This window comes from Rhipicephalus sanguineus, chromosome 3 (genome assembly GCF_013339695.2).
Source record: "Rhipicephalus sanguineus isolate Rsan-2018 chromosome 3, BIME_Rsan_1.4, whole genome shotgun sequence".
NCBI classification, from domain to species: Eukaryota; Metazoa; Arthropoda; class Arachnida; order Ixodida; family Ixodidae; genus Rhipicephalus; species Rhipicephalus sanguineus.
The window spans coordinates 103742426-103756008 of NC_051178.1; the positions used below are offsets into that span (position 1 = coordinate 103742426).

Here is a 13583-nt window from a genome sequence, read left to right on the forward strand (position 1 = left end):
CCTCTGTAGTCTGGAAACCCTGATTGGACTGACTGGATTCCTCTTCCATATGCTCAATGTCTTCCTTAAAGTTCCTAAAGCAATTCTTGCACACAAAGTGCGATTCATGCACTCTGAGCGCTGTGTCAGCTTCCAACACTTTCTTTAGATTGTCAATTCCCAAGTCTTTGACACTGCGGAAATTCCTTTGAAACCTGATCTTCCGCTTGTGTCTCTTTAAGTAGTCGGCGCAGCAATTTCGTTCAGGAAACTTCGCCATCAGAACTGTGCCACAGTGCGGTCTCTCGGTGACACAGTAGGTTACAGTGAGTATAAGGTACACTCACTTTGGGGTGAAGGTAGCGTCCAAGGAAGTTCTTAAGGCAATAACGAAAGTTCAGTAGCCGGATCGCAGCTGATGTCTTGACACCAGGGTTTACGTGAAGAGAGCTGCTTGCAGTGGGCTTCTTACTTACTCCGCAATCTCTATCTTATCTGCTTACGAGATAACTTATTATTAATAATAGAGGACGACACGAGAGTAACTACAATGTGATGAAAAAACTGTATCATTGACACACGTAGAAAACAACACGACTTCTTTGTTCGAGTTCACTATCCAGACTGACATACTGCCCACACCCAAAAAGCTTCTTTTCAGGGGTGAGGGTAACACTCTCTTCTGTCTGGGGCCGACCGTTGCAGGCGCACCGCGGTGCGCCTCGCATTTCACGACGGTCATGTGTTCTCCGTCTACGGAAATTTAAATTTCCGTAGGCCGATAGTACTATTGCTGAAAATTTACGAAAAATTAACACTGATGTCCACAATGCGTTAAGTTTTTAGTGATAGGCCTCCAAATTTGTGAAATCTGAAAGTTGCAGAATTTCCTTTTTCTACCTGTTGTGAAACGCGAATTTTTTCCTAGAAATCCGTGACAATTTCCGCAAAACGAAGGTTCATTCCTTTCTATAGAGACATTTGCCCAGCTCATATAAAAATTTCGTGCAAAACAAAAAATAGTCGGGACCCCCCTTGGTCTGTCCTTATCTGAACACACCCTGCTGTTGCTGCAGACAGCAGGGGTCTATTCTGAAGCTATATGACATCAGAAACAAGGACGACATTGAACTTAAGAATGGGTTTTTATGTTTTGTGTTGCCTTGTTCTTGATGTACGCTGCCATAAGCTGTCATACAGTATAGAGCTTTATTTCTGAGTGGCTCTTAGTTTGAATTGTTCTTGTTGAAGTGTAGCTCAGTTTAAGTCTTAGACACCTGTCAAGCGGGCAAGTTAAGTTCTCTTGCGAAGGGTATCACTTGGTTTGAGTACACTTTGCCAAATTTAAATGTTTCAAGTGAAATGTTGCTTGCAGAAATGTGCACCCTGGTTGGAGTGCACTTAGGAAAATATTTTGCTGTCAAATACTTTGCTGGTGGAAAATACTTTGTTGGTGGCAAGTGCGTAGCCTTGCCACCAGCAGTTTCAATGGTACAAAAGTAAAATGCATATGAAAGGACACAGTTTATTTTAGTTGTCGAACAGCATTTAACAATATTTGTGTTTAGTGTGAAGCAAAACAGCACAATAAACAAATTTATTGTGTGCACAATCAACAGCGTGGTGGCCATTATTCATTCAGCTCGTGTTTGTTTTTATTATAAGGTTAAGTTTATATGTTGTTATTATTTGATTAAATGTTTATGTTAGAATAAGTTTGTTTTTATTTATATTATAGTATAAAACAGTAGCCTTTTAGAGGTTGTGTTGCTTTTACATCTATAGTCTGTCACTTTTTTTTTTTACTGCAAGTGCGCTCCATTTTCCTGTTTAGCACTGCATAGCCTAAGGTGTCACTCAAGGTGCTGAAGTGCACTTCCCGTAAATGCACTTAACTTGCCCGCTTGACAGGGGTGTTAGGGCAGAGTCCACTTGCCTGGGCTTGTCAACCTGCCCTGTGCATGCCATAAGTCGTAATCATAGGGCAAAGCATAGTTCATTGGTGGGGGGGGGGGGGGGGTAGGCAGGCCCTTTGCTCTGCCAGGTCCAGGGAAGGCTGTGTCAGATGTTCAGGCAAGTTAGTGTGCAGAGAAAAGTGTGCTCACAGGCATTAACATTTAGTTTCTACAACGTGCGTTGGGATGCTTGCCATATACTTGAAATGTCAGTTTGCCTGTTCTGTTCTTTATAATGTACTGATTAGCACCATTGGATGGCATTGTACTCGTGAAATTAGTATAATAGCATCCCCTCTGGTGGATTCAATTCTGCTGATGCAATTTTCCCCCAATCGGAGGTTGCTTTGCCCAACAACTAACATCTGCAGGACTTTAAAGATGTTTTTTCAAAATTTTCTGGATTGATTTCGTTAGACAAAACATAATCACTATAGAACCCCTTATATTTCGTTAGAACGTGGGTGAAATTGTGTATGTCAACGAGTTAACTGGAGGGTCTGTGACTGACTGTTTTGAGCAACAATGCAAAATTTAAAAGCAAGTCGACTTTATTTCAGCATGGGGGATGGCTAGACACGCAGCCTTGATGAGTTCTGTACACTGTTTTACAGCACCATTGTCTATTGTGTCATGCAATCATGGCACCTTTTCGGAGTCCCTCAATTTATTTATTTATTTTTTGCAACGTAAGGTCCTTGAAAGTTTATTCTCATAGTGTTCCTCCACATTTCCTCTTATATAAACCAAAAGGGAGATACAGGTTGAAATACAGTATTTGCTTATGGCAGCAAATACTGTATTATTAAATACAGTATTTATCTTATTGGAGCACTTGGAATTCATTTATCTTTTTCATAAGAGAAACCTGCCTCACAAGATTTCTTTCCAGTCACTTTAAATTTTCATAACCTTGCACTGTCATTGTACGAACACCAGTTTCGAGCTTGTCGTGGTGTTGTAGGTGCTAAGCAGAACATTAAAGGATGAAATTCTTTGCTCAATATGGCACTTAAGACACCACGGTAAATCTGTAACACCTAGTCCGAGTTTCGAGTTATTCAGCTTCAAGTTCATTGTATGAGTCATGCAGGCTGTCTATTGCAATTTTGTACAAGTTTGTTTTTGCTGTGCCTATACGGCGTTTGTCTGTGTGCCACTTTTAGTGCCACAAGGTGAAGACCCAAAGGTGGGGCTCACCAAAGCGTCCACCCTGAGTGAAGCGAGAGGACATGCTAGCAACGGCACTGGCACTGACCAACCGATCGTAACGGTCTCTGTGGCCGCGAGGGCTGCCCTATTCGAGAGTGAAATCTCCAAGTCCGGTGGCAACAATGGCCGAGGCACCCTCCCTCTCAAGAGGCCGATTTCAAGACCGCCTCTGAAGCAGTCCTTCTCCTCGCTGAATGTGGGACGCTCGTCCTTCACGAAAACCAGTGTCCCTCCCTTGAATGCAACTGCCAAGTTGTCTGCCAACTCGGCAGAAGAGCTGGGTGCAGGTTAGTTGATGCATGTGCTACTTCATTGTAAGTTTAATTACACGCGAGTAGTTTTCAAGGCGCCATTTTTCTTGTTTTATGAATCTGCAGGATTTGCAGTGTCATCATGTCATCTTTTTCCAAATTGTCAAAACAGTCTGATCTGTTGTTCGAACATTGAAGTTCAACAACTGTGTGTTGGAGAAATCTTGCATAAGTTTAATGGCTGCACTGGCAAGCTAAGATCATGCACGTAGAGTGGTGCAACTAGACTGGTGACTACTGGTCACTGCTTCGTCTTTGAGAGGATGTAGTAGTAATAATGTAACTCTTGCTAAACACAAAGGTTGCAGCAATTTGTTTGTCTGCATTCTCTAACTTTGTACACAGCATGCAAGTCGCTAAGAAGTTGTTAACTTCAGATTTCTTCGGCCGCCATGCTGTGGCAATTGACCTTGAACACATGGTCATGAATGCCGTGAAATTGAACCTAATACCACTGCAGCCTGTAAATAAGAGGTGTGTCAGTGTAAAAACTGCATGTCGGGAGGCCTCTCGTGTTGCATTTGTTCTTTCACAATGTTCACACTAATTCGCTGCCCATTTAGGTCACGCTTTCCCAACAAAACTTTCATTAAATCAATACACTAATTTTCGAACATCAATTTGCTGAGGCGTAATTTTGGTCTTGTTGAACTTAAGGCTAATATTTCAGTTACCTACATCCTAAATGTAGGGTCCAGCTTACAGGCCTTTCTGCTCGGCTGTAATAATAATTTGCAATCAAGTCTGCAGCTGCAATTATGCCTTGCTTTGCAGTGGTCTGCGACAGTTTGGCTCGTGTCATATCATGCAAATAGTCTTTCACCTTTAAGGGGCCGCTTGTTAACGGGCCACTAGATAGTACTCAGCTCAAGCGATCCATTTGAGTACGGTGTCTCTACAAGCTGCTGACTGCTAAATGCTCATTGCTACAATGAAGTACATATATGTGGCATCAATGCCTCAGGTTTGGCCTTTTGGCTGTTTTTCATTGCCATAATTGACAGCGGTGACTCCACCACCAGCCGAGAACAGAGGAAAATCACTTGCTAGGCCTCGTACTCCCAAGAAGCCAGAATTGCCGGGTCTTGCCATCATCAAGGAACCTGAAGGCAAAACTCCTGCAACGAAGACAGGTGAGAACTTAGACCCTGTGTGGGCCTTTTCTAAGTGTTCCAAGCAGATCCAGTCAGTTTTGAACTTGGATATCATCATTGCAACATTGAATTTGTGCTTTAGGCTTGCTTTTGGGTGTTCGGCACACTAATGTAGAAGCACCTCCGCCAGATGTCATGTTGTGGTGATGATGAAGAACCCAGTAACCAGAGTGTTTTAGTCAACTTAATTTCTTGTTGGGGGAACTTGTGTCCAGCAAAATAATGTACTCTCAAAGCAGAGTATTGGCGAGCACAGTCATTATTAGTTGTCAGATGTACTAATCTAACCTCCCAGCTATTTTGTGACACAAGTCGTAATGCATTCAAATGTAGTTGCTGGTGCTTGCATACACTCCTAAATGTATTGTACAATTCACTCCATGCATGCAATCTGATTAGAATAATTGAAAACATTAGGGAAGCTTCTGGTCCTTCAAGGCACGGCTTGTGCCGGGATTGTCTATATATTGAGAGATCGCGTTCACCTTGGGCTCCTCAGCCATCTACTGGTGTGATGGTGAAATAAAATTGAAATTGGTAACCGGCATAAAAGTTCTGGCCTGTGAAACTCGATCACAGTGAAAAAGAAAAGCAGAGTGCACGTGTAAGTAAGACCACCAGAAGTTGATGTTGGTTAACCCCCTTTAACATCTTGTCTGTTACTACTTTTACAGCAGAGCTGTTATGCATGAGGCTTGCCATGTGTCGTAGATAGAAAATTATCCCCATGAACCGGCATGCGCCCTCTTTGTACTCTTCTTCGTCATCCTCTTCTGCTTCGCTCCCAGAACACATGCGCAGACTTTGTCCAGCGTGGGATGCAATAACTGCAATGGGCGAGAAAACGAGTGCAGAGAGAAAAAGAGAGACATAGAGAGAAAGGGAAGAGAGAAAAAGATAGAAAGCAAGAGAACAACTACAGAGAGAGAGAGAGAGAGAGACAGAAAAAAATCGAAAAATAGACAGAAGGGGAAGAGGGAAAAAGATGGAAAGACAAAGAAATAGACAGAGAAAAAGATAGAAACAGATAGAAAAAGAAAAGATCTAAGCGTAGCCATGCATAGCATAGCAAGGGGTGGGAAAGAGAGAGGTGAAAGGGTAAAAGCCTAGCCAAGCCAGGACCAACTAGGTGCCCAGCAGCTCTGCCGTGACCCAGCCTTGCGCGACTTAGTGCAAGCTATTTTAATTTATTATTGTTTTTTAAATCATGCATTTTGTTTGCCTTGAAATGCTTAAAAAATCATGCCTGGCCAAACCATGCCTGTACCATGCCTGGCCAAAGAGTGCAAAAAAAAATATCTTGATTAAAATGCAGAATTACGATCTGAAATCTTGTATGATGACAAATAAGCACTTTAATTGCAAGAATGTGTCACCACTCTTTATGTCTGGAGCTTTCTAAACAAAGAATTGTTTTGGATGACTTATAAAATTCAATTGCCCCTTCACAGTTGCCATGCAAACCACAGTATGGTTAATTCTCACAATGCCAGACTTGGAACTTGGTGTCATCCATTGTGTCATTGTTTTTGCTCTCCCTTGGAAGGGAGAAACACAGCAGTATCTTTGTTGCTGTAACTATGCATGATCATTTGATAAATAAGAGCAGGCTGCATTTTCACGGTGTATAAAAGATGCTGCGTATGTATTGACTGTTCGGAATCTCGCACCAAATAGGGTGTCACTAACAATTAAGGTACGGTTACCACCACTTAGTGTGGAACATTTTGGACAGTGTGATGATGTTTAGACGTGTCAGAGCATCTGCTTTATACATGAATATAGTACTAGTGTATTAAAGAATTCTGGTGGCATACGAGTCAACACTAAGGCAAAGAAGTTGTGCTACTGGCAGGCAGTAAATTATCAGTAGTGACCTTTATTATGTGTTTTTAGAAATGATGCCCGTAGCATTGAGAGTGATAATTTGATCCTTACAGATATATTCCAAGTGCACTCAACTGGTGTAGCATCGCAAGCAATGCGTAAAGCCTATGTGGTGTCCAAAATGTTTTCAATGCCTTGACATAAGTGAAAGTATCTGAAATGAATTGCAATTGCAATGGTTTGTCTAAAAGGTTTTTTTTTTCTTTAACAGAGCATTGCCATCAGTTGTGTTGTGTATTGGAAAGCATCATGTCAGTCTGCATGTGTATGTAAAATTTGATGAATTTTGTATTGCACTTCAACTGAAAGCACCTTTATGGTTTTTTGCTATGGCGTCCTACAGATGCAGATGAAAATGGAATGGCTGTGGACACTGACAATGTCGAAACTGTTCCCCATGCTTCAGCAGCCCTTTTGTCTGGTATGCTGGATTTATTTTGAGGCTGTGCTAATGAATCTTTAGCCTTCATGAGAACTTTTGTCCCTGCGTCACGGAATAACCATTGCACCAACAGTATAGTACTATACAGATGCTCCTATTACTGTAGGCTCTCTTCTACGGGTGCTTTTCGCACGAGCCCCATAGAAAGCCTCTACGTCGAATCAAACAAATGGTCGCTCCACCTGCAGAGATGCTACATGTCCTTTGTACTTTTTGTCAAAGTGAACGCTAACAAGGAACACCCCTCACACTCCACAATTAATGATTTGTCCAGTTTGGCCCTCTTTCACAACCGCCCTTCGGCGAGACAGCCCTACTCACTCCGCGTGCGAGGCCTAGCTCAGGAAACGGGTGTGCCAATTCTTGAACACTGTCTAATGGCCCCCGCTGCACGTCTCCCGCCGTGGCAGTGGCGGCTTATAGACTGCGATATATTTTTCGTGGAGGTTACAAAATGCGCGCCTATTGCACATATCCGTACATACTTCCTCGAACTACAGCACAAATACACTTGTCCAGAATTTTTTACAGACGCCTCAAAGTGCAATACTTCTGTGTCTTACGCAGCTGTTGGTCCATCCTTTTCCCGTGCTGGCGTTCTACACCCGAATACAAGCATCTTCACTGCAGAGGTATACACCATACTTGCGGCCGTCAAACACATCAATCAGTTAAAACTAGAAAGTGCTGTGACATACACAGATTCCCTAAGCGTAGTAAAAGCTCTGAAAACTCTGAAAAAGCACAAAAACCCTGTTCTTGTCTCACTGTACTCACTCCTATGCACGGTCAACACACTCAAACAGCATGTCGTAGTGTGCTGGGTGTCAGGGTACCGCGAGATACAAGGAAACGTGTTGGCGGACCAGCTAGCTGGATCCGCCCACGAAAACGTGTCCGCTAATGCACTCATTCCTGTTCCTGCACTCGACATAAAACCCTTCCTTAAAAGAAAGCTCAGGGCTTATTGGCAGAGCATATGGGATAGACACACACAAAACAAACTACACGTTATCAAGCTGCATCTGGGTAATTGGCCACCAGTATCAAAGTCACACCACACAGAAGTAATACTCACAAGGCTAAGAACAGGACACACACACACACAGTACACACTCACACCTTCTCTCCGGCGGCGATCCACCTTTGTGTCAGAGATGTGGTGAAGCACTAACCGTGCTTCACATTTTAATCAAGTGTAATGAACTAGACACGCTTAGACAACAACACTTTCTTTTACCCTATCAACCACAATTACCATTTCACCCATCAATGTGCATCGGTAGGGAACCTGTTTTAGGGGCGAAGCTCCTTAAGGCGGCACCCGTTCGTCCCTCGTAGTCGTAGTCGTAGTGCGTAACCAGTCTTACGCTTTGACCTCCAAGGTGGTGCCGGTGGGAGATTTTTCCTGTGCGTTGTTGAACAATAAAAAATTCGCAGCGTGCGCGTTAACTAAAGCCGAATTCTTCTGTCTCTCATTGCCCATTAGCAGCCATTGGCATGTTCCAGTAGGAAACGTTAGTAGAAGTAGAAGTGTAAGTGTTAGCTAAAAGCCGACTTCTTCTGTCTCTCATTCCCATTAGCAGCCATTGTTTACCTCCAAGGTAGTGCCTGGTGAGATTTCTCCTGTGCGTGATTAAACAACAAAAATTTTGTTCAAACGCCGTTGATTGATGAAATAAACCAACGAAAGACGCCAGATGTTTTGTAAAAGCAAAACAAAAGAACGCCAGATGTTTCTAAAGCAAAACGAAAAGACGCCAGCTGCTTAACGAAAGACGCCAGATGTTTTCTAAAGTAATGGTTTTCTAAACAATGAAAATTCACAGCGTACATGTAAAATTAAAGTGAGCTGCAAGTCGTCATGACACATCGAACCTTTAGTATAAAAGTGCCCGATCTCACGTCGGTGATGATGTACTGGGCAGAATTCACGGAAGATTCACGGTTTACCGATGAACCTCCGCAGCTTCGCCCACTCATCATCATTCACTCTGTGGATATGCTGTGATTTTTTTAAACATCAGTCACTGTTCGCGTTTTTAAAACAACTCTATAGCTTTCACGTCACATACCCAGGCAGTCTGTAGCACGACCTCTGAATAGAGGTTGTTGCTACGGGTGGTACATTAGAAAAAGCACTTGCCTCCCGGCCTTTGGCCTCAGAGGCCTTCAGGAGGTATTCGTGCTCCCACCGTATCCTCATTGTTTTATCATCACAACCACTTGTCATTCATTCTTCATGCACATGTTTCACATCACTTTCATGATTTTATTACTTATATTACCCGCCTTTAGCGCGAGGAATTTTAGGCCCCTATACAGCCACTTAACATAATGGTTGTTCACCAGCGCTATCATGTCTTGGTGCTCTGAAAAAGTCAAAGTTTCGCAGCAAGGGCAAAGTAGTGGATGCGATAGCAAGAAATTAAAATGTCACGCGAAGAACGGCAGGCAGTTCGGCAGCGCGCCCCTTAAACACAAAGGACGCACGAAAAGAACACACACAGGATGAGCGTGAACGAACAACTGTCACAGCTCGACAGTTGCAGAATGCTGCTTAAACGCAAAGGACACTTGAAAAGAACGCACAGGTATACACAGGACGAGTGCGAACTGACAACTGTCACAGTTGTTAATTCTTTGTGTTTGAGCAGCACGCTGCAAGTGTCGACTGTGCACAACCTAACGCTTTTAGATATTTTTTTTTCTTGAAAACTGCGGCACGTGGAGCATGGCCTCCGAGATTGTGTGCCGGCAGGTTTCTCTTCGGCCGCCCCAATCGCACGGAGACAGCGTAATTTCAGAGGTGGGCGTGGCCGACACCTCCTATGCGCTGTGCCGCTCGCCACCGAGGGCTACACATGCACCGAGGAAGCCGCCGCGCTTTTGGTGCGGCTTTAATGAGACGAGGAAAAAATGGTTTCGCGCTACTATATGATCTTCCACTGACTTGGAAATGACAGCTTATTGCGTACAGCAGTAATGGTCTTGTTAGAAACCGCAAAAAAAACATAGATGTGCATTTAACACGGTGTGCGCACAGCGGTGACATCGAAATGTCCTCTCAGTTGCGCAGAATGCCAGCACCGCATCTTTGAAAGGTAACTGCTCAAACATTCAGTTTAAGCAGCATGAGTGCTTTACGAAGAAATGAGGTCTAACAACTGTGGAAGAGGGGTGCTAATTGAACTGACCAAACTTGTCACTTGGCATCAGTCATGCTTGGCCAGGCAGACATGCGGAAAAGGCGAAATCTGTGCTCGCATAGCTTTCCAGTCTCTACAGCGCAATGCTTCGCGCTCTCCTGATGGCTTCCTACGTTTCCCTTTGAAACTACATAAAAAAAAAACGCTAAAGCGCGTGCTGAGAGTATTTTGCATGTGCGGCGAGTGCACGGGCCTGCAAAATGGCGGCCCCGCCGCTAGCACTCGTCGCAGATGACGTCAAGTGCATACCTCGTATACATTTATATATCTTTGTATAAGTGAAATAATATTACGCTGAATGTTTTGAATATGTTTGGTGAACTTCACCAAGGTTATACTGGAGAAATCTCAACCGCTGTTGTATGAGTTCATTGTGTGTTGTGAGCTTTTTTTTTTTTGTACTGTTTAGAACTTGCAAAGTGATCCAGGCTAGTCATTATTAAGATCATTGTGATATACATTTATTTATCTTTATTTAAGTGAAATAACACTACACTGGACGTTTTGAATATTACTTAGTGAACTTCAAGCCTGTACTGGAGAAATCTCAACTGCTTTTGTAAGCATTCATTGTGTGTTGTGATCTTGAAAAGTTATCGACTAGATGTTTTTGTTGTAATTGTGATATCTATTTATTTCAATAAAATTAGTCATTTTTGAGAACTTCAGAGCAAAAAAATACCAACTTTGCATGCTGCTTTGAGTCCTTGAAAAACCTGCGACTAGGGGTGTGCAAATAGTCGAAATTTCGAATATTTTTCGAATAGCGTTTGCTATTCGATTCGATTCGCACTGAAATTTTACTAGTCGAACTATTCGAACTTCCCAAAAACAAATGCAGTCAACGTCCAATTAAAAGTGACCCCTTCAAATTTTTAATATGCTTCACCTCATTACACTCTCGTATTGCGGCAAAGCTGCTTTTCAAGCTCAGTTACGGTCGAACTTTGCCAAGAGACAGTCAACGTCCGATTGGAAGTGGTCCCTAGATTTTCAATATGCTTCACCTCATCACACCCCGGTATTGAGGCAAAACTGCCTTTCAAGCTCCGTTACGGTTGAACTTTGCCAAGACACAGTCAACGTCCGATTAGAAGTGGTCCTTAGGTTTTCAATATGCTTCACCTCATCACAACCCGATATTGCGGCAAAGCTGCCTTCAATAGACAGTTATAGTTTAGTGGGCTTAACGGAAATAGCGGGCTTACCGGAATTAGCGGGACCGAAATGCGCATGCGCCAGAGTACCGTACAGGACCCGTAGCGTTTACCGTACGCACGCTATTTTTCAGATTTAGCGTTAGCGTGTTTGCTGTGGTAACGTAGTGACGTTAAAACATGGCGGCGGTTTTCGACGCCCGCTTCGAACTGAATTTAGCGTTGATGTGGACGGATCCACTTCTTTCGTAGCAAACGACTGTGCGAAATTGCTTCGCTTGCCTTCAGGTAGCTTCGACGACACGGTATTACGGATAACTTAGCGTAGTTTTTGAGATCGCTTCCCGTTTCAAACTTCCCTAGGCCTATCTAGAAGATCGGTGTAAACAAGTCTGTAACATGAAAATTTTCGCTTTTGGTGCTTAGTTCATATTTATTTACTTTTATTTTCACTAAAAAAAAGGAGTAATATTGCTGCGTGCGGGGATACAGGCAAGCATTCTCGGTTTTGTTCTTTTCACTTTTTTTAACGCATTCACCCTTCGCTAGGTGGTGCCACCGTCCCAGCTTGGGCACGTAAACGCTATCCCACTAAACTAAAACACGCTTTCCGCAACCAACGTTTGCGGCACAGTAACGCTATTCCTTTAACCCCCCCATCACGCTAACGCTAAACTATAACTGTCTAATCTCTGCTACGGTTGCAAATGTACTAACTCAAGAAAACGCTGTTTCCAACATGGAGATGAAAGGTTCATAATGGTGTAATAGTTGCGCAAAAAAAGACAAAGACAAGAAAGAGAACACCACAAGTGCTTTTTTGTCTGTCTTTTTGCGCAACTATTACGCCATTATGAATCGGTACTAACAAGCACCTTTCGGTTGCTTCAGATGAAAGATGTGGCAGAGGTGGGGGCTCAGTTAATGCTGTTTTGGACCTGAAATTTAGGCAGGAAGTCCGAAAAATCGGATGCCGAAGCTTTTTAGCATCCAAAATTTCAGGTGTTCTTATATATCGACGTCTACGAGGCAGATTTGGAACTCCAGACTTGAAGGGAGCAGACCCTTGTCCGCCACATCTGTTGGGCTTCCACAGAAGTTGAGAGAGGAGGAGAGGCTGAGGAAATGGCATCTTTGCCTATCATGTGTAAAGTGTTGTCGGCAACACTTTGGTTGCACCAAATCATGTACATAAATAGAATTCGGCCTCTACATTGCCTCATTCTTGATAAGACAACTATGAAACACCACCCCACCAGTGCTTCATCAACCTAGCGAAAAGAAACGCTTTCGTGTTGCTATCTCATAAGAATATGCTTAGTAATCCTCTCTAACTTTTCTTTCTGCAATTTCGCTTCGAAGTATTAAAAAAATATTCTAGAAATATTCGAAAAATATTCGACTCGATTTGCACTCGCACTTCAATATTCGAATTCGCTTCGCACCCAAAATTTTGCTATTCGCACAGCTCTACCTGCGACAGCTCCCGGAAAGTCCTTGATTATCCTTGAATTTTTGCTTTGCAAACCTGTACGAACCCTGTAATAAGAAAAGAAAATACAGCTTTTTTGCTTGCTGCCTTATTATTGTATTTAGTCAGAAGCATGCTCGATGCTGCTACCTCCTCCCACTCTCCCTTTTTTCTTTTAAGCGACTTAGTATCGAAGCTTGGGCGTGTTGGTTAGACATCGGAGGGGATACAGCGCAACAGAAGACGGGGACAAGAAAGGCGACGCACACAGAGCGCTAACTTACAACACTTTATTGGTAGAAAGGGAAGGATGACCATTTATACACTTCGCTGACATGCGCCACAACAGGGGCAGATGACGATTTTTTTTTTTAACATTTTACATAGAGCAACCACCACTGCGCACACGGTCGTATCACTCATGGTCTGTTTAGATATGATATTTCATGAGATGAAAGTGCTATCGAAGATGAGCTGATGCAACTGCTATCGAACTTTCTGATGAAGTCTGCCTCGATGATTTCGCGTGTCAACTGTAAATTATGCCTAGCCAGGACCTCACTTTTTTCAAAGAAGGGCGCGCAGCCACAGTCACGACAATGACTACCCAAGTGGCCTTGAACCGTGTTGTACACATTGTTGTGGTGCTCTCTTAGACGGTCGTTCAAGCACCTACCAGTCTGTCCCACGTATTTCTTCCCACAGGACAGAGGAATCACGTGTACCACGCCAGTGGTACAGGGCACAAACTGCTTTTTGTGTTTCACAGAACAGCCATTACTGCTGCCACTCGAAGCAAACTTGCA

General features: G+C 43.3%; 1 protein-coding gene across 1 annotated transcript in view; it reads left to right on the forward strand.

Moving 5' to 3' along the window:
- LOC125757855 (uncharacterized) overlaps positions 1–13583 on the forward strand; it is a 96050-nt gene that overhangs the window by 79337 nt on the left and 3130 nt on the right. The window contains exons 4-6 of the mRNA XM_049414072.1: positions 3101–3433; positions 4462–4590; positions 6842–6919. Coding sequence (XP_049270029.1) covers positions 3101–3433; positions 4462–4590; positions 6842–6919 — 540 coding nt within the window. The remainder of the gene's footprint in view (positions 1–3100; positions 3434–4461; positions 4591–6841; positions 6920–13583) is intronic.